The following is a 21,400-nucleotide window of genomic DNA, read 5'->3' as shown; positions in this document are numbered from 1 at the left end:
TGTTGCCCAGATTCTATCAATATGAGTAGTTTATCTAACGGTGTGAAAGATGGGGAGGAGAAGGCAGGGGAACAAGATTTACCAGCTCCAGAGACTAGCCAAGGCCTCATATTCAATATATATCAGAAGAAGGATCATGACCTTGTCAAATCAGATGAGGAACTGAAACAACCAGGCAGTATAAATATTCAGGTACAACCACAAACACATTTTGCACAGATTATTTTAAGCTCTGCTTCATGCCCTACATTGGATCAGTTTCAAATTAGAAAGCTAGAGAGCTATGCTAGGTTTCCACCTCCAATGTCAGGAGAAGCAGAGATTGATGAACAAATATTTTCCGCAAGAGAATGTGGTGTTCCATCTGATGCAAACCATCAAAAGGAACAAGCTGATGGTATTGAAAAGAAAGAGACAGTGACTTTAGATTTCTGCCTGGCTTCTTTATCTATATCCAAAAGCAAGAGAAACTTCAAACAATATTCAGACATGAAAACCTTAATGAAGCCCAAATGTGGAATTTCAAAAGCAAAGAAACCATCAATTTCAAACATGCTCAATATCAAGGGTGGTGCTAGCCCAAATCATAGAAAAGAATTGGGATATAACTTAACAACCAAAATGAAAGAGGTGGATCAAGGTGAAAAAATGGCAGATGACAGGTACTCCCTCACGTCTGTTATACCTGCCATTAATAGGTATAGCAAGAGAGAAAGGGATAAAAACATGTTAGGAGAAAAAAGACTCAGTTCTAAACAAGTAAAGCGAGAGATATCACCACATGAAGGTAATATTACTCCAGATGACACCAAAGAAACCAATCTTCAAGATGAAGAGGAAGAAGAAGGTGAACAGGAGATGTTGTTAAAGATAATTCCACAGTACAGCCAGCATTTCATCTTCTGTTCAGGCCAGAGGAAGGAGCTTGACCTTCACAAATGGGGAAACAAAGGACGTGGGAAAATTCTGTTTGTTACAGAACAAGACGTCCCACGACAAACACAGCTTCCAGATCCAACCCAGGCAGAAGAGCCAAAGAGAAGCCAGCAGACACTAAATGGCACGGTGTGGTCAGCGAATGCAACCCTTCCCTTTCTAAAGTCACAGGAATCACTAACTGGTCCAGTTTTAATTGATACAACGAAATGTGATGTCCCAAGTAATGGGAGATGTACGGGGGACCTGTACGATCATGGTAAACAGGAAAAGGCAGAGTTTAAAGAAGAGGTACAAGCAACTGTCCTGGGGTCTTTGGATGCCTCCACACCTGATCTATTTGAATCTAAGAGGCAGAGAAAGACGCTTACATGTAGAGCCTTAAAAAGTAAAATGAGTCCCAAATGTGTTATTATGAAGACAAGGAAGGCACCAATTTCACAGATATTTAATATCCCTGGGAATGGTTATCTAAAAGCCCTACATCCAAAAACCCTGAAATCACAGATTGTTGACTTTTTAATTCAGATAAAATACTCTGGGGTACTGGAAGATCTTACTGCAGAGAGAAAGGAAGGAGTAGCCCAAGAATTACCAGCAGCAATTCCGCAGGTTTTGGATTTATCCACACTTGCTTTACCTGTGTCGAAAAGAAAGAGAAACAACTCAAAACTTACAGACAAGAGAAATAAAATGAGTCCCAAATGTGTAACTTTGAAGGCAAAGAAGACACCGATTTCAAAGACACTTAGCATCACAAAACGTGGTACACCAAGCCGTGGTAGGCAATTTGAATGCAACTTCAAAACCATGAGGAAACAAGGTCAGTCTGTGGCAGCTGTCATCCTGAATGCCTTTTCCTCTCCCGTGGCGGTTTCACTGGACATGAAAGTACATAACAGAAGCAAAGTAGAGACGGACATGCCGTGGAAGATGAGGTTCAGTTATGAGCTGCAACACCAAGGGCAGTGGCCAGATGGAGAAAGAGCCTCGTGTCCCTATTCCAGGGGCGAGAAGGGCAGGGCCTCAAATGTCAGGAAGGAAGTCAAAGACCTCGGTGGAGAAGCAGCACCATGGAATTCCCAACACCTCACTTTTCATGCTCCTAACATGAAGGAACCTCGCTTTGTGAAATCAGATCTAAAATGGAAGTATTCAGCAAGGGAAAAAGTCCCAGAATCGCTTACCATAGCTCAGGAGCTGCAGCAACACACCCTTTTCACACAAAGTGTATTGCATTCTATGTCTTGCTCTATTTTGAATTCACTTCCATTTGAGAAGCTACCAAAAAGAACAAAAACACAGAGTCCAAAGATTTTATCTCCAGTGACAGGGAAATCACTTAGTGAATCTTTAATTGTTAAAGCACAGACTGATATCCTATCTGAAAGAGGCCCTACAAAGGAACTTGCTAGTTCTATTCCAGAGGAAAAAATAGGGTTACCAAAGGATTTACGAGTGAGAACCCTGCAGTCTTTTGGTATCTACATGCCAGCGTCACCTAAAATTAAAGGGTTGAGAAATGCAGCACTAATCCCTAAGTCTAGAACTGGGAAAGCTCAGATGGCATCGATTTTAAAGACAACTAATATCACTAGGTCTGGTGCCCCCAGCCATGGAAAGGAACAGGTCTACACCTTGGATGACATGGCCAAAGAAATATCTCAAGGTACGTCAAATATATTTATGAATACCTTTTTTTCACCTACACCTGTTTCACCTGCCATCAAAACACACAAAAAACTGAAAGCAGAGAAAGGCCCATTAAGTAAAAAAGTCAATATTATACAGTTAAAACAAGAGGAAGGGAAAAGAGTGTGTAAATATACCTCTAATAAATGGAGCACCTCAAGCAGCACATCAGAATCAAGATGGCAAAATGAAAAAGAAAAAAAGGGCAAGGAAGTTTTATTCAAAGCAGGTCTACAATTCCTGACTAGGACCGGAAGTAGAAAAGATCAAAATATGCTTATTACAGAGCAAGAAGCATGGCAACAAGCACTAGCTTTGGAAAATATGTTGGAGTCTATTTGTTCTCCTCTGATAATTCCATTTCAAACTGAAGAGCTGGAAAAGAATATCCTATCACAAACAGACATACTGCATAGAATAAGTGAAAAGAGTTCACGTCTAAAAAGAGGGAAAGCAATGTTTGATGGTCTTTTAATTGATGAGGCAGTGTATAGGACTACATCTGATCAGAGCCCCACAAAGAAGCTGGATGTTCCCAGTGCAGCTTCCCTACAACTTGAAGAAGAAGAGGAAGACATAAAAACTCAAAAAATAACAAAATACACACTTGATCAAAATATCCCACCTCCCAAGTCAGGGATCTCAGTGCTTGGAGATCCATATAATGAAAGCTCTAGAAGGAAAGTGGGTGGTCGTATTGCCAAGAAACATAAAGAGTTGCCAAGAGATTTACTAACAATATCCATGATGTCTGTTTTACCTGAATCTCAAAGGCAGAAAAAGGCATTAAAATTTCCAGGAAGGAAAGATCTTATGGGTCCCAAATGTATAACAATGAAGGCAAAGAAGCCTCTTTTTTCACACGTGCTTAATATCACTGAGGATGGTCATCTGTACTGTAGAAAGAAACAGGAAGGCCATTTAAAGTCTATGATAAAGGACATGCAACAAAATAGAAGTATAGGTGATGCGTTTTTATCTCCCACACCTGTTTCTACTGACAACAAAATAGATATTGAAATTGATAGCACACCAAAAACAGGGACAGATCGACCAAGGGTGAAAATACGCAACCATACCTATCCAGAGCTAGAGAAATCACCAAGTGATGGGGAAGCATGGGAGGCCAATGTGACTGATACACAAAGCAGATCCAGCAACACAGGTAAAATGAATGTGCCACACAGAAAGGAAGAGGAAAATATCCCAGAAATGTTAACAGAATCAGTTCTGCACTATAGTCAACACTTCCATCTCAGTTCCCATCATATGAAAAATCTTGGCCCTTGCAAACCCAAATCTAAACTGAATAGTTCAGAATGCAGAAGGACTTGGAATTTGTCTTGTGCCATGCAAAATATGAGGCAAGAAGAACACGTTAGAGAAACTGTTTTAGAGACTGTTTCTAGAAACATGATGAATTTTATTCGAGTACAGACATTGAAGAAATGTCTTCATACTCAAGAGGGAATACAATATATGGTAGGTCTAAAGACCCCATTTCCAAAAGCTAGAAAATCAGAGACTGGTTCCATACAATGTGATGGTCTCTGGGATGGAAATCCGAGGAGGAAATGGGATTGTCCTATTTCCAAGAAAAAGACATGGAATCAAAGTGACTTAGTAAGAACTGTCTTAAAGCCTTTAGATTTCTCCAGCCTTGATTCATCTGAACCCAAACGCCAGAGTTACACATTAGAGGTTGCAGACAAGAAAAATACAGTGAGTCCCAAGCAGGTAATTCTGGAGGCAGAGAAACCATCAATTTTACAGGTGCTTAATAGCACAAGGTGTCTTATAGGAATCCATAGAAAAAAACCCCACAAAGTTAAGTACAAGATAAGAGAGAGGCAATGGAATGAAAGTGTGAGAGAGACATTACTCCTCACCACTGAGGGAGCTAAGATTCCAACGCCCAAGCTAGTGATTGATCAACTCTCATTCAATACAGCAGCGAAGGACACTCTGTATAATGACAGAACACGTCACAAAAATCTGGGTGGTCTTATTACAGAGAAAAAGGCAGAGTCGGAGGAAAACTCAGCCACAACTCTCTTGGGGCCTTTAGATTTATTCACGCCTGTTTTATCTGACTCTGAAAGCCAGATAAACACAGTACAAGAGAAAATCATACTGAATCCCAGATGTTTAGCTCTGAAGAAAAAGGAGCCACTCATTTCACAGATACTTAAAATCAACAGGCAGTTTGCCACAAAGCAGAGGACAAAACTTAGATCCAATTTAAAAACCAAAATGAAAGCGATTTGGCAAGGTAAAAATGTGGCTGTTATATTTACAAATGCCATTTACTTCATGTTGGATACCTCTGACATTAAAAGGCAAAGCAGATTCAAAACAGAGATAGACAGAATATCAAGGTTTAGTCCTGTACAACCAACACACATGGAGTTGCCAGTTGAAAGCCGAGTGATTTTACAATCAGTTAATGCCACAGTTCATGCTGCTTTAAGCATCAGTAAGGAACAGGAACAGGAACAGGAACAGGAGGTGGGCATTGAGAGAGAGAAAACTGTGTTAAATGCAGACCTAAAATCTACAGATGCTTCTATGTCTATTCCACCGCACATAAAAATGGAGCAGTCACCTAGTACCTGGGGTAACTATGAAGAATCTTCTGAAAAGAGAAATGCCCTGAACAAAGCAAAAGTTACAGAGGAAGAAGAGTATGAACAACAGGTTTTGTTTGGAACACCTCCACAAAATACCCAGCCATTTGAGTTTCTACAAACGAGACAGCAAGAACCATGTGTCTCAGGAACCATCCAGAATTCTGCTTATGCTTACAATCCTAAATATCCTAAAATCATAAAACAGAAAGCTAATGCAAAAGCAGCAGGTGTGAAAAACACTACGCATACTGAACAGGTAAAATCGAAGGCAAAGAAACCACTTGTTTCCCTGATGTGTAACACAACAGGGTATGGAACCCAAAGCAACGAAAAGGAAACAAGGTGTAACATCAAGAAACAGAAGCCGGGGTTCCAGCAAGGTAAAGCTGAGGTAGAGTTCATTCTGAAAACTATTTGTGACTCTGGGTCTAGTCCACCTCAAATTCAAGCATTGATGGAAGCAGAAAGGGAGAAAGGCAAGGCACAAAGGCTGATACACATTCCTCCAGAGCCAAAGCTGGAGAAAGCGCTAAACAGAAGACAAATAGCATTTTCACAGTCCATTGCTAAGAGTGCTAAATCAAGAAATATTAAACCACTGAAACAATATATTAGAGAGCAAGAAGAAGAGTACCAAATTGCTTCACCAGACGTTCTCCCACAATGTAAATACCGATTCGTGATGAGCCAGCCACTGAAGGAGCCTGATGATGTCAAATTCACAGATTTGAAAAGAGAAGTATATCCTGATCGACATTCACGAAAGAGGGAAACCAACTGCACTACGTTTGACATCTCAAGAATTAGATTACACACAAAACACAAATTCCTTATCACACCAGGAGTAAAGGAGGGAGATGAAGACATGACCCAACATCCATTTCCAACTCCACAGTGGAGAGAAGTGTCCAAGAAAACGGACATTTCCTTAAGTTCAAAAGGACAGAATATGTTTCTTCCAGAGTTGGATGCTTCTCAACAGAAGACTTGCAAGGAGCAGAAACTGCTGAAACAAGGAAGTATTTCAAGGACACACCTGGAGCATACTTTGTATCCCATTATGGAAACTCCTCATTTGAAAAATACAGTAAAGGTCTCTGAGGAAGGTATGCACATTGACAGAAAAAATATTTCACATCTATTGGGAAGAGAAGGATTAAGAGAAACTGATATCTTACAAGGTTCAAAAGGACAGACATTTCTTTGTACAAATGTAGAGGCCCAGCGATATATGTCTGCAGTGCAGAAAGGAGAAGTGAAACCAGATCATGCTCCTGAACGGATTCTGGATTCGTTATCTTGCCCCAGTGAGGAGCCTCTTCATGTAAAAGGGGCAAGAAATGCAACAGGGCAAGAAAATGTTAACATCCCTATCGTTTCAAATGTAAATCCATGGAGAAAAGAGAAACCAAAGTTAATGGATATTCTGTCAAAATCGAATGGACAGAAAATAAAGTTTTCTAAAAAATGGAGGGCAAAGCAACAAAATAGTTCTAACCAGAAGGAAGAAAATCTTCTGGAATCAGTTTCCTCTTGCATATTGCATCAACTCCATATTGGAAAGCGAAAGAAAGAAGTCTCAGCCAAAGGAATCAGTCCAACAGTTTTGAGCCCAGTGGTAGAGAAAGCATCAAACAAAGCAGATATTCCAGTGGATCAACCTCCATGCTCAGAAGGAATTAATTTGCATATTAGAGGAAGAAAAGAACATCAACAAGAAAATACATGCAAGGCTCTTCCAACATCTGTTTCTCATTCTTTGATGAATATACTTCAGATTAAATTGTTAAGGGTAACGAAAGCACTAAAGGAAGTCGATAGTCCAACGTACCTCACTTCAAATACAGAAGGAATTGGCTTTCCTATTGCAGGAAGAGAAGAGCAACCAGAACGTATACAACATATTTGTCCAAATCTTGCTTCTGACTCTTCGAGAGATATATTTCAAAGTAAGATGCTGTATGAAAAGAAGGCATCGGAAGAAGTAGTTAGCACAGTGGATTACACTCCAAGTGCAGAAGGAATTGGTTCGCTTATTACAGGAAAGGGAGACCAGCAAGAGAAAAGTACTTATGAGGCTCTTCCAAAGTGTGCATCTCACTCCCAAGCAGGTCTACGTCAAACTGATACCCCAGCGCAAGAAGTAAAACTAGATGGCACAAATAGGATGAACTGTGAATATTCACCTCCACAGGCTAAGGAAGCATTAAAAGGAATGGGTGTTATTGTTGGATATATTCAAAAAAGTGAAGAAAGACAAAACTTACCCAGTATAGAACAAAGCCAGCAGCACTTGCTGACTCCCTCTGAGAATCTTCTGGAGCATACGTCTTACCCTCAAAATGATCCCTGGTTGCTGCCACATTTAACACCTCCAACAAAGGAAGCATTATCAGAAGTAGGTAGCGTGTCAAGCAGGACAAAAGGATTAGACTTGATTTCTAAAGATCAACTAAATACCGGATGTGAGCATGGCCTGGAATGGACTGTACCCTCGATTCCTCCAAGGCAAACAACAAAACAAAATACAAGACCACCTTTAGAATCATTCACTAAAACTGTAAAATATCAGAATGTCTCATTGTCGAAAGGAGAGCAATCACTGGATGGGGCGCAGGTAATTGATTCAATATCAAATGTTAGCTCCCCCAAGCTAAGAGTTAGAAAGAATGTGCAATTACATAAAGTGTATCAAAAAAAGGTGCAAAAAGAGGTATGTCTACCTGGATTATTTTCACATTCTCTTTCTATCCATATGCCTCTTTTGCCTGAAAATAAAAGACAGAAGAATGACTTAAAGCAAGGAGTTAAGAAGGGCATAATACACCCCCAAAGAACTTTGGAGAAATTGGTATTTTCAAATATATTTAATACCACTGACGGTGGTAGCCCAGGCAATAGAACAGAACTGCAGTGGAGCATAAAAGAGAAAATGGTAAATATAAAACATAGAAAGGTCAAACCCGATTTGGTTTTGACAAATATATATGAGTTCATCCCTTCTTTACCTTACCTCAAATTGAATAAAAAGACAATTGATGAGATTATCTCAAATAATGTAAAAAGAATAAGACAACTTATATCACAGAAAAAGGAGAAGGAAAGAAGAAAAGTCAATATGAAAGGAATAATGGATCCCAACGTTATCTTGAAAGCAAAGAAATCATCACTGTCACGTATACTCAGTGAAAAGGAATTGCCAGGGCTGTTGAACATTATAAAACAAGAGAGCAATGTGCAGATAGGTAAAGGTAAATCAGGCGTGAAACTGACAAACCTGTTTACTTCCTTACCATCTCTATCACATCCTAATTTGAATTCAAGAACAAAAGGGGGAAGAGATAAGTCAGGAACACCATGGAACTGCCTTCCACCACTAAACCTCCAGGCATCATCAAATATCAGGAAAACATCATTTGCCCAGTCAATTAATAGAGACAGTTTAAGCAACATAATAGAATCAAAACAATGTTTGCCCCAGAAAAAGAAGGAAGATGGAGACAATATAGTATATATGAAAGATATAAGGGGCTGCAGATGTGCCCCTTTTAAAAGAAAGAAAAAACTTTTTACACATACACTGCATGGAAACGAACCACAGTGGAACAATAAAGAACAAGAGAAAATGATGCAGGAAGATAAGAGTGATCTAGTTGTAGTTCAGAATAAGCCCTGTGTTTCCATTCTGTCTTCACCTCACCTGAAACGGGGTCCTGCAGTGAAACAAGAGGCATACATGCGAGGAGTGTCAGGGTTCTGCCTTCCACCATTGACCCTCCAGGGATTGTCAGATGCAGTGATAATATGTGGGGAGCCAACTGATGATATTTTAAGCAGCATAGAAAGATCAAAATGTATGTCACAGGAGAATGAAGATAAAGTGGAAATGGCTTTGGAAGAGATAAGGAATCCCAAAAGAATAGCTTTGGAGGCGAACCAGTCTCCAATTGCACGGGAATTACAGTTGAACATCAAAAAGAAAGAGGAAAAGATGCAGGAAGATAAAGATGAACGAGTTGGGATTCAGAGAAAATCTTGTGTTTCCATCTCTTCTCCGCCTTACTGTGAAGTGGACACAAGAAGGAAAGGAGAAGCAATCATGCTAAGAAAAACAAGATCCTCTTTTCTACAACCAAAACTCCAGGATTCATCAGATACAGGAAACATAGCTCATAAAAAGTCTGTTTATGGTGATAACTCAAACAATGTAAAAAAAGCCAAAGAACATATAATGCAGGAAGAAGAGGGAAGAGTAAAAATGGCAAAAGTCCTACCTTTGGAGAAAAAGAAATCACCAAGTTCACAGGAAATCCAGTTGGACATCAAAGAACAAAAGAAAAAGATACAAAGAATTCAGGGTGAACCAAGTGTGATTTTGACATGTACTTCCATACCTGCTACTTCTTTTAAACTGGATACAAGAATAAAAGAGGAAGACTACAGAGCTGAAGTAACAAGGTACTCTCTTTCAGAACCATCACAACAGAAATCATCAGATGTAGTGACAAAAGAAAATAAAGGGTTCATCAAGGGTGATGTCACAAGTGATGTACAAGCAGCAAATGAATATATGCCCCAGAAAGGAGAGGATAGAGGAAAAATAGTAAATATGAAATATATAATGTACTCCAAAGAGACAACTTCTAAGGCAAAGGTATTAGCACTTCCACATGTACCCAATACCCCTGGCAGGTGTAGCCCCCAAATTAGAGAAGTACAGACAAACAGAAGAGAAGACTTGGGACATGTACAGGAAAGAAGAAGTGAACTAGATGAGGTTCTGACAGAACCCTGTCTACCTCAATTTACATTAAGCAAAGTTATAGAAGGCAAGAAAGAGAAGCAAGGAGTAATAAAACCCGGTATTCCATCCTCATGGCACAGGGAATCGTCAAATGCAGAGAAATTAAAATACACACTGTCAGCTGTGAATGATATCTCAAGTGATTTGAAAAGAACAAAATACATGACACAGAAAGAAGAGGATAAAGCAAATATTTTTGTGAGAGACCTAATGCATCCCAAGTGCTTAGCTCTGAAGGCAAAGAAATCACCCCTTTTCCATACACTCCAAGCAAAGAAACTGCAAGTGAACATCAAAGAGCAAGTGAAAAGGGGGCAGGAAGGTAGAAGGGACACAGTCGTGCTTCTGAGCAAAATTTTTCCTTTTGTCACTTCTTCAGTTCATCTTAAATTTGACACAACAACAGAAGAAGAAGGTGGTCCAGGAATCATAAGGAATTATGTGCCACCCCCTGAGCTCCAAGATTCATTGCCTTCAGTGCAGATAGCAACTCCAAAGTCAACTGACAGCCACAGAAAGAAAGGAAAACAACATCCACCACCGAAAGAAAAGGACAGAGTACAAACAGCAGCCATGAGCAGCTCAGTGCGTGCCAGTGGCACAGATTTCAAGGCAAAGACATCATCCCCTCCTCATGTGTTCAGTGTTGCTGAGCACGGTGCTCTGAGTAGGAGAAAGGAACCATGGCCGAGCATTGAGGAGAGAGTAGAACAGGGGCAGGGAAGAACAGAAGACCTTGATGTGGCTCCAACAAAAACTCCTCCTTCCTCGCCTTCTCCATCTCACCATAGATTGGATGCAGGAACCAAAGGAGACGAAGACTTGCCTGCAGTTGCAGGATTCTCTCCTTCACCATTTCAGCTCCCTGAGTCATCAGGTGCAGGGAAAATCAGATATGCAGATTCCAGTCAAGGTATTAGCTCATGTAATGGAATAATTAAAACAAATGGACATATGCCATATAGAGAGACAAAGCTCAGAGTAAAAACAAAAGACAAGAAAGATAGAATATACCCCAAAATAATAACTTTGGAAGCCCATACGTCCCCACTTACACATCTACTCAGTAGAAACAGACTACCTTTGAATGTCAAAGAGCAAGGGAAGGAAGTGCAGGACAGCAAAGGTGAGCCAGAAATGGTTCTGAGGGAAACTCGTGCCTCCTTACTTTCTCCATCTTACCTGAAATGGGACACTAGCAGGAATGAAAAGGAAGACACAGAAAGAATAACACAATCCTGTTTTTTACCACTGAAGATTTGTGATCCATTCAATCCAAGCAAAAAAGCAGATGCTAAGTCATTTGATGGTTATTTGTTAAAAGACGAAGATAGACTCAAAACAGGTATTGAAGACAAAGTGCTCCCAAGTGAAAAAGCAGATACTAGGTCATGTGATGGTTATATGTTAAAAGAGGAAGTTAGACTCAAAACAGATACTCAAGACAAAGTGCTCCTGATATCATTGCATCAGAACGCAAAGGAATTACCACTTTCACATATACGTGATACCAAAGAACTGAAGTGGAAAATTAAAGAGCAAAAGAGAAAGGTACAGAGAGACGACAGTGAACTAGTCACAAAACTGAAAAACATCTATACTTCTTTACTGGCTCTACCATATCTTAAATCTGATACAACAGAAGGAGAGGGGTACATGATAATAATTACAAAATTGCCTCTCCCACTAGCACAGTCCAAGGAATCATCAGAATATGCTGAAACCAGTGAGGGACAACTTTCAAAAGATGTAAAAAAATTAAAAGAACACATGCTACACAAAGAAGAGAAGGAGAGAGAGAAATATGTGGATATGAATAGTACAGTGGACCACAATAATATGGATTTCAAAGCAAAGGAATCACCTATTTTACTTACATACAATCTAAGTGACCTTCAGTGGAAAACTAAAGGGCAAGAAGGGAAGGTTCAGGAAGATAAACGGGAGCCGGGTGATGCAATACTGACTGAGACTTGCACTTCTAAATCTTCTCCTCTTCGCCTTGACAAAAACACCAGCATCAGAGAAGAGGGCATGCCAATGTTATCAAGACCCTCTTTTCCCCCAGTAAACTTCCAGAAATCATCAGGTTCTGAGGACGTGGTACATGCAGAGCCAATGGCTAGTGATACTATCATCAGTCCCCCAAAAGAAAAACAACATTTGCCCCAGAACAAGGAAGAGGATGGAGTAGAAAGAGGAAACCTCATGTCCCCCAAACACCATGAAAAGGAGATGCAGGAAAGTAAAGATGGACCAGGTATGGTTCTGACCAAATCTTCTACTTCATCACCATCTCTCCCTGCCCTCAAGTTGGATAAAGAAGTACAAGTCAATGATGAAATGCTAGCACTTAAAAGGTCTGTTTTGCCGAGAATATCATATGCAGGGGAAATGGTACATACAGATTCAATTAGTGGTGATGTCACGAAAGATGTTCAAAACCTGACCAAATCATCTACTTCATCACCATCTCTCCCTGCCCTCAAATTGGATAAAGAAGTACAAGTCAATAATGAAATGCTAGCACTTAAAAGGTCTGTTTTGCTGCGAATATCGTACACAGGGGAAATAGTACATACACATTCAATCAGTGCTGATACCATGAAAGTTGGTCAAAACCTGACGAAATGTTCTGCTTCATCACCATCTCTCCCTGCCCTCAGAACAGATAAAGAAATACAAGTCGACAATGAAATGCTAGCACTTAAAAGGTCTGTTTTGCTCAGAATATCAAATGCAGGGCAAATAGTACATACATATTCAATTAGTGGTGGTACCATGAAAGATGTTCAAAACGAGGAACAACCTATGCCTGAGAAAGAAGAGAGGGAAAGAGAAAAAACGGTAGGTAGGAGAGGTGCGATGCACACCAAAGATATAACTTGGAAGTCCAAGAAGTCACCTTCTTCATATATGCTCCACAGAACAGAATTACATCTGAACATTGGAGGGGTAGAGCAAAAGAAACAGGAAAGTCAAGGTAAACCACCCAGTACGGTGGTAAGAAACATTTATGTTTCCAAACCTCCAACTAAGCTGGAATTGGATAAAGGTACACAAGTAGATGAAGGAAGGCTTGGAATTAAAAAACCCTCTCTACTTCCACGAATGCTTTCAGCATTATCAGATGCAAAGAAGAGACCAGCTACGAAGGGAATTGGTAGTGATGTAAGAAAAAGAAAACAACATATGTCAGAGAAAGAAAAAAAGTATGATGTGAAAAAAGGAGATATGAGGCTCAGGACACATCACAAAGAGGCAACGATTTCACCAATACCACATGTCCTTAGTACAAAGGAATTTGTGTTGAATGTTATTAAAGTGCCAGGGGAAAAAGTGCACAAAAGTAAAGATGAACCATGTACGGTTCTGACAAGAACTTTTCTTTCCATCCCATCAGCACCTCTTTATCTAGAGTCAGGGAGCAAAATAGACCAAGACGCACCAGGAATCATGGGATCCTCTTGTCCACAGCAGAATCTCCAGGAATCATCAGATACCCAGAAAACAGCAATTAGAGAGTCAGCTGCTGGTAAGAGTGAAATTGTTAAAAATGCAGAACACTCGGTGCCAGAAGAGGCCATGCAACAGTGGACCTCAAACTTCGTGATCAGTGTACAGCGAAGGAAAGAACCTCCACGAGTCAAATCTGAAGGAGATTTGAGTCGGTTACTTTTAAATCCACAGCATGAGGACTTTTATTTCACAGGATTTGATACCATTACAAGTGGGAAAAGGCTGGAATGTTTCTTTTCAGGGCCAGAGGCTCAGCGAGAAAAATACAAACCAGAAACTTTTACTATGGTTCTTTCCTTCCCCATGATGGATCTAACTAAAATCGAAAATCTGAAGAAAGAAACGGAAATAATGAATAACTTAAACCATAAAATAAGTCCTCAGGTTTTAGTTTCACTTCCAAGGAAACTATCCAAGGACACATATGCCACACTTGGCTCCCCTGTCAGTTCAGAAGGATTTTCTGCTTCAGAGCAAGGTGCCTGCCAACAAGAAACTTCATCAAAAGCATCTCCAGGATCTGCAGAGTCATGTAAATTTGACAGGCCAGAGGAAGACAGACGAAATAATGAAAAAATAAGTGAAATGTCTTCTCCCAAAGTGTTAGCACCACAGACAAAGGAATCACTTGAGAAAATGAATATCACAGAGTCAAATGACCCCCAAAATATAGAAAAAGAAGTTGTCATGAAAAAGCAAGTGTTGGTGCAGTCTGGGAGTGGACAGAAGACCAGGGTGGATTCTAGCCTTTCTCTGAAGATTCCACTTCAAAATGTAAAGCAGAAGACACCACTGGAAATAGATATGCACAAGCAAACTACAGTGTACCCCGGAATACAAATACTACCAGGAATACACATGGATATTACAGAGTTTGATGCCCAAAGAGGGAACAGGGAGCAGACACTGCTTGTTCCAGAACAAGAGGAACACAGTCTAGAATCACTTCAGAAGTCTATTTCCTTCTGCTGGACTTTTGCACTTCAATCTGGAGATCTGGAGGAAAAAAAAGAAACTGACACAAGCTCTACTAGAAATCTGGTGCAAAAAAGGTTACAAATAAAAGAAGAGATATTAAAAATAGACACAAATATAGCTGTCCATCTGAAAGAGGACAAAATAGAAATGCACAAACACACCGTTGTTAATCTGGAGAAGGAGACAATAAAAGTGGACACAAGCAATACAGTGAACCTGAACACTGCATCTCTAAAGGCAGAGGAACCTCAAATTAAGACTCAGGTAATCACTCATATGGCAAACAGCTGCCTAATCAAGCAAAAACATAAAAAGGAACGAGAAGTGTCTGGTGCAAAACAAAACATTCAGCTACAAAAAATGTTTCAAAAACATGTTCTAGATTCATTTTACGCCTATATTCCTCTTTCTCCCAAATTTGGAGGCCAGAAAGGCAGATTAACAATAGCAGACTTGAAAAGAGAATTGAGCCCCAAATATTTAAATATGAAAACCCCAAAGCATCCAGTTCTACAGATTATAGGCAATACGGGACATGGTACTCCAAGCAATCGAAAGAAATTAGAGTATAACTTTAACAAACCAAAGAAAATAGCTTTGTGGAGAGAAGATGCCTCAGGAATATTTGTCAGAAGTCTTTCTATTTCCATAATGAGTCCGTCTCAGACTAAAGAAACAGTAAAATCTGAGACAAACCTAGAAAGAGCAAAGAGAACCCGCCTTTCAAAATTCCAGAAGTCACCAAACACTAGTGAAACTGTGAAGAGGGGCAGCTCAAGCACTGTAAAAGAAGGGGACCAGAATTTTACAAAGACAGTTCCACAGGATTCCCAGCCCTTCATGGTGGATGAACAACAAATGCACAAACTTCCCAGTGTCAAATCAGAAGCAAACCTTAGCAGTGAAATATATAGAAATTTAGCTCCACAAACAAAAGAAAGTGTTGTTCCAGGCGATCATATCTCAAGGATAGTAAAAGAACCTGACTTGCTTATGATCAAGAAAGAGAAGGCACCAAAATGCATTAAGACACGTACAGAGTGTCCATTCATGTCTGAAGATCCGAAGGAAAATGTGGAAATTCACAAGAAAAGTACCCTAAATATGAATAGTTTTCCTCCATGGGTAGAAGAACCACAAGATGAGACTCAACTATTTGATACCATGGAGTGTGCCTCGCCACCCAAGCATAAATGTATTCATTCTGGTGTCAAAGTACCAAAACGAAAAAATGGAGTTTTGTTACTTTTTGAGGAAAAATCTCTTCATCAAATAGATCTTGATTTACAATACAAATACCTTCATTTTCTCCTGGGCTCTCCAGTCAAAAGTATGTTCCCTAAGCCAAATGCACTTCCCAAACATATTCTTAAATTACAGACAGTTGCAATACATAAAAAAGTAGACAATAGTGGAGAAAGTGGTCATCTTTCCATCGATACAAGACCATTAGAAGAACATATCTCTTTCAAAAAGCAAAGTTTCCATGAAAACTCATTAGTCAGAAATTTCTTGGAGCCCACCCAGGTGTGTGCCTCTGACCCTGATCAACACAACACAGTGCGGAAAGATACCATGGCTCTTTCAAAGTTAAAATCTCATGTGACTCCAGAGAAAGATAAACGATGTCATGTATTGTTTCAAGAAATAAATACATGTGAATCTGTTGATTTAAAGACTCTGGAAAAGACTCAGGATTTAATTGATTCCCATTCAATTCAGAATTTTGAAGATTTTACTGATAGTCAGACAAATACTGAGAGTTCAGATAACTTGCAGGAATGCTCAGCTCTTGATGTACATGAGAGTGAAGAATGTATGTTTTTAGATGCCAACTCTTATTTAAGTTGGAAATCACAGACTAGTCTGTTTGAATTACAGAAAGACATGCCTGTGGAAAATCTCTACAAGAAGAACAAAATCAAAACTGATTTGAAACCACTTTACAGTGAAGATTCAGGTTCCCATCATATTAGAGGCTGTCAAAAACATTCCTCAATTGTGACGCCACCTTCTTATGAATCCCACAAAACCAGGAAACATAGGTCATCCTCCAAAATGACACCACCTTCTTATGAATCTCACAAAAGCAGGAAACATAGGTCATCTTCCAAAATGCGATCTCCTGACTCGTGGTGTCACAGTTCCTTAAATACTGTAGAGGTTTTCTCTGTATCATCTTCCGTTCTGTTCAGCGAAGAGAAGCTTTCGCAGACTACAAGAAGTGGAAAGCATTATCCTTTAGTCCCCTTAACAGAATCAGATATTAAATCACAATTTGCAAAAAGCCAAGGCAAACCTCACAGGCATTCAGAAAGCAAAGAACAAAAGAAGGCCAAATTGGATTTATCTAGAAAGAACAACACTCCTTGGGAATGTGAGGACAGTTATACGCAGAGTAAAGAGAAACACACAAGAAAGGAGAAAGTACGGGATTATGAGTCAGAAAGATCAGATTATTTCCCAAGCAAACATAAGTCAGCATCAAAACCTCCTCAAGAGGATATCAGCTTCCATTCTGAAAGAACACAAAACCAGCCATTTTTTTATGCCTGTATACCATCAGACTCGCTGGAGATTATACCCCAAACCGTTCGCTGGACTATTCCCCCCAACATTTTAAGGAGGAAGAACTTCAGAATTCCCCTGGTGGCCAAGATTTCAAGTTCTTGCAACATATGGAGTTCATCCAAAAAGCTGCTGGGGTCGCTGTTAGGGTCCTTCAGCCTCGTTCGTCAAAAATGATGTTACCATATCAAGATTCATCTCGAGGGGAAAGCTGGTCACTCTTGTGATATTCTTTGAAAAATAAAATCATATAAAGTCAAATGGTTTCCTCATGAAGTGTTTTCTAAACTGATACCTTTTATTTCTACAGCAGATTTGCACAGTTCTGGGAGGGATGGATGGGAAAGCAGATGATTTCCAGTTTGGTCCAGCCGTGCGTGAGATCTCCCCTCAGTTTGTGCTACCTCCTTATAATCCCCAGAGGAAAAGCCCGCAGATGCCGAAGCCCCCTTCCCACCCTCCCCACGCCCCCCCACCCATGACTGAAGGGTGAGTCGGAGGAGTTCAACAATGTCAAATGTCACAAGATACAGGGATGAGTACTGGTTTTGAGAACCCAGGTTCTTCTGACGGCTTTGTCCTTGTCCCCCACCACAAGTGGAACCCACAGCAGCTCTGTGACCCGTACCTGCTCACCACCTGCCATGGCTAGGGCATCAAGGCACTTGGGGACCTCGGCACAGAGCACCTGCCACTGCATCCTCTGGGAGGGGCAGGGAGCCGCCCCACAGCACTGCCAGGTGAAGGGAGACGCCTCTCAGTGCACCTGAACTACCTGCCCTCCTATTACCACCTGCCCTGGGTTATGAGGGCCCTGGTGGGGCATGGAGCAGGTCCACCTGTAGACAGAGGTGATTGACTGAGAGATGGAGTGTGGTCTGGGGCACTACCAGCAGTGCGCCCTCACCTTTGCCCTCAGGGCTGATGACCCCGCCCCCTGCCCCCAGGCTCTTGCAGGAGGCCCAGAAAAGCTGAGTTGACCCAGGGGCTGCCAGGAGAAGAACCCAGATGTGTGAGATCGGGGGTGGGGTGGTGGTGGGATTTTTAGTGCCAAGTGAATTTTTTTAAATGTATTTTGTACTGGCTTATTTCTGGTATGTAAATAAAATATTGGTCTCATTTGGAAAAAAAAACATTTTTTTGCCTCATAAAAATTCCATAATGTTAATCATTTTATTATATTTTTCATATCACCATTATATTCATGCTAGGATAACAATGCCTCCTCTATTATAAATGCTACTTGATCTCTTTAAAACACATATTTCCTATGTGTGGAGTATTTGGGCATGCTTAATAAAATACAAAACTATAAAAATTTCCAATTTTTTTAACCAAGGAAAGTATCTAATTGTATACAACTTACACACAACTTTTAATTTTAATAATAGAAACGATGAAATTATTTCACTTCTTGACATTTATCAAGACTATAACTCCCCAAGACATGCACTACAACCACGCACTAGATTCTGTCATCCATATGATGGTCTTGGCATCTGAGTCATGTCTGTTGGGTTTGACAATCAAATTGAGTATTTTATTACTTTTTATTATAGAGAATTTTGAGCATACACACACAAAAAAGACAATAGTATAATGTACCTCTATGTGCCCCTCACTCAGCCCTTAAACTTTAACCTATAGTCATACCTGCCTCATCCACTTCTCCATTAGTATTTTGAAGCAAATTACAGGTATATAATTTTATCTAAAAATATTTTACATATCTCTACAAGATAACTTTTTAACAACCATCTCATATCTAAGTAACAATAATTACGTAATATCAAATATTCAGTCAGATGATTTCCAACTATCTCATGAATGTCATTTTCTAATAGTTCCCATTCCACTGCTTTTTTTTTTTTTTACAATTTCTTCAAATTGAAGAAACCAGGTTTGTTCTGTAGAGTTTCCCACAACCTGCAGTTTGCTGATAGTGTCCCCATTTCAGATTGAAATTATTTAACTTTGAATTCCTACTTGTTCCTTAAAAGGTCTTTAAATAGATTACGCAGTGTGCACCATTTAGAGTAAAATGTAGCGTTTCAGAAGACTGCCTGTCACTTCTGGCAATGCAAATTAGAGCTGTCACAGCTATAGGGCTATTATATATTTATCTGCTGTATACAGCTGTTCTATAGTTACATGTTCTATAGGGCTGTTTATAGCGCTGTTATATACTTAGAGCTGTTATAGCTGAAATAGCAAAATTTCTTATCATAAATGGTAGGGAGGTAATGATTAAGTGGCTAGTTCTCATATTGTGAAGAACTTGCACTGAGACATCAAATGTCTATTTGTCAATCTATTTGAAAAATATTACAAAATTTTGAATACCAAATTAGATATGAAAGGGAATATTTATTTAGAGTGAGAAATCAATACACATTTCAAATTGTATAAAGCTGATCAAACTAAAACCATCATGAGTCCAAAAAAAAAATAACTGCTTAGTACACTTTTTTCCTACTTTTTTTTTTGGCTGCATGCTCTTTGATCACCTCTTCCTAAAACAACAATTTTGTAATACAATTTTTCCTATAGAGATCAAAAGTAAACCAGTCTTCTGGGAGTTGACCAACACTTGTTGTTTATTATTAACAATTTAGAAAGTTCAGGCACCTTTGCTGACTCTGACCATTTAGCACACCATTTCATCTGGAACCACCAGACTTCATCCAAACAGAATGCAGAAAATACTGTAAGATGCAAGCTGACAAGCTGAGATGCATAAATGTGTTACTTTGCCCACAGATGTCCTTGCTGTCTGTGGTACTAGTATAGGTTTGTACTCCAGAAACAAATATCATAAACTCTATGTCATGGAATCCTCATTAAAAAAGAAAGTATAGTAAATGCATCTGCTCTTTTGATTATCTTCCTTTTGGAAAAGAACATCCTTTTTGACTAGATGTTGCCGAGAATGATTTATAGCTTATAATTTTACACACCTGATGCATGGAAGACTTTTCCAGTTTCCTATCCAAATCTTCCAAGTCTTGTTTCTCCTCTATGACACATATTCCTCCTGCCGTGGGCACTGTAGGAAGCTATATAGCCTTTTGCACCCTCAAGTCCCAACCTGGGATGTGTCCTTCCCAGTGGGCAGAAGCGTTCCTAGAACTTATCTCTATACCAGGATGGCCAGCATCGTTATAGACAAAAGTGAATGTCAATCACATAAACATGTAGCCCACTAAAGCCAAACTAAATGCATCCTGACTCAACTTCCCTTGAGTCTAAACCCCCAAACACGAAGTCAGATGTGACAAAGTGTAAATCAAAGTGGAAAGCAAGAATACTTTTAACTAATTGGAGTTAAAATGTCTCACTCTCACTAATCTTTGGGGCCCTGAAGCTCAAGCTTCTTTAGCCTTTACGGTACATCTGCTTATGCAAATCAGATTACGTTAATTAATTAATTTCCATATTCTAGCAACAAACATTTATTCAGTGTCTGCCACGTGCCAGGCCCTGTCCTGGGTGCTGGACCTAACAAAGCACAATCTCAACTTGGGAAGCTCACAGTTAACAGGTTGAGAAGAGACAGTCTTTGCAAAGGGCTGTGACAGGACAGGATTAGACACATGCATACGTACACAGACACAGCCTGGGGCATCTAATTTCCCCAACACACATGCATATCTTCCTGGTATCTTTGCTGCAGAAAACAAAAGCAGTTCTGAGGCCAAAATTATTTGTCCTAAGCCATCTGTCAAGAATTACCCATTTGGAATGGGTACTGGCAAAATGATGAACACCCAAGCCAAATCTTCTGGTGACCCACATGGCCTGCCTTCTTTTAGACACACAGGACTCTGGAGGAACCAAGGCATGTGTTTCCTCTTGGCTTTAAAGACCCAAGTTACAACAGATGGTGATGGTGTAGCCATGAGCCGTTAAAACTGGGGAGAGAGATTTAGGCTTGTGTTTTGAGGTAAGGAGGGAACTTGGGAGGACAGAGACAGTGTTTGTCATAAGCAAGATATACACTTAGGTCTGAGAATTTCCTAGTTCCACTGCACACAACTACAGCCCTGCAAGGCCTGACGCATTACTTGGAAGAAATAGAGAAAGCAGCAGGAATTCATCCTTGAGTCAGAGGTTACCAAACCTCTGACTCAGGGCTTCAGTGCCTCTGGTTTTTTTCATTACACTCCTAGGGCAAAATAAATAAGCCAACAATTCTGCATATTAAGTAGCATAGGTCCAAACAACTTAATTATGATTTATATCTTAACCACTTAGGAGTTGCTTGAAAAAAAAG

At 39.9% G+C, this 21,400-nt stretch overlaps 1 protein-coding gene across 1 annotated transcript in view; it reads left to right on the top strand.

The window, feature by feature from the left end:
* Positions 1 to 17,633, top strand: part of CCDC168 (coiled-coil domain containing 168) — a 30,568-nt gene extending 12,935 nt beyond the window's left edge. Inside the window, exons 5-6 of the mRNA XM_007107904.3 lie at positions 64 to 1,244; positions 3,714 to 17,633. Coding sequence (XP_007107966.3) covers positions 64 to 1,244; positions 3,714 to 17,304 — 14,772 coding nt within the window. The 3' untranslated portion in view covers positions 17,305 to 17,633. The remainder of the gene's footprint in view (positions 1 to 63; positions 1,245 to 3,713) is intronic.
* The last annotated feature ends 3,767 nt before the right edge of the window (positions 17,634 to 21,400 follow it).

Source organism: Physeter macrocephalus, chromosome 13 (genome assembly GCF_002837175.3).
Source record: "Physeter macrocephalus isolate SW-GA chromosome 13, ASM283717v5, whole genome shotgun sequence".
NCBI lineage: Eukaryota > Metazoa > Chordata > Mammalia > Artiodactyla > Physeteridae > Physeter > Physeter macrocephalus.
This window is presented reverse-complemented; position numbering and strand designations above follow the sequence as displayed.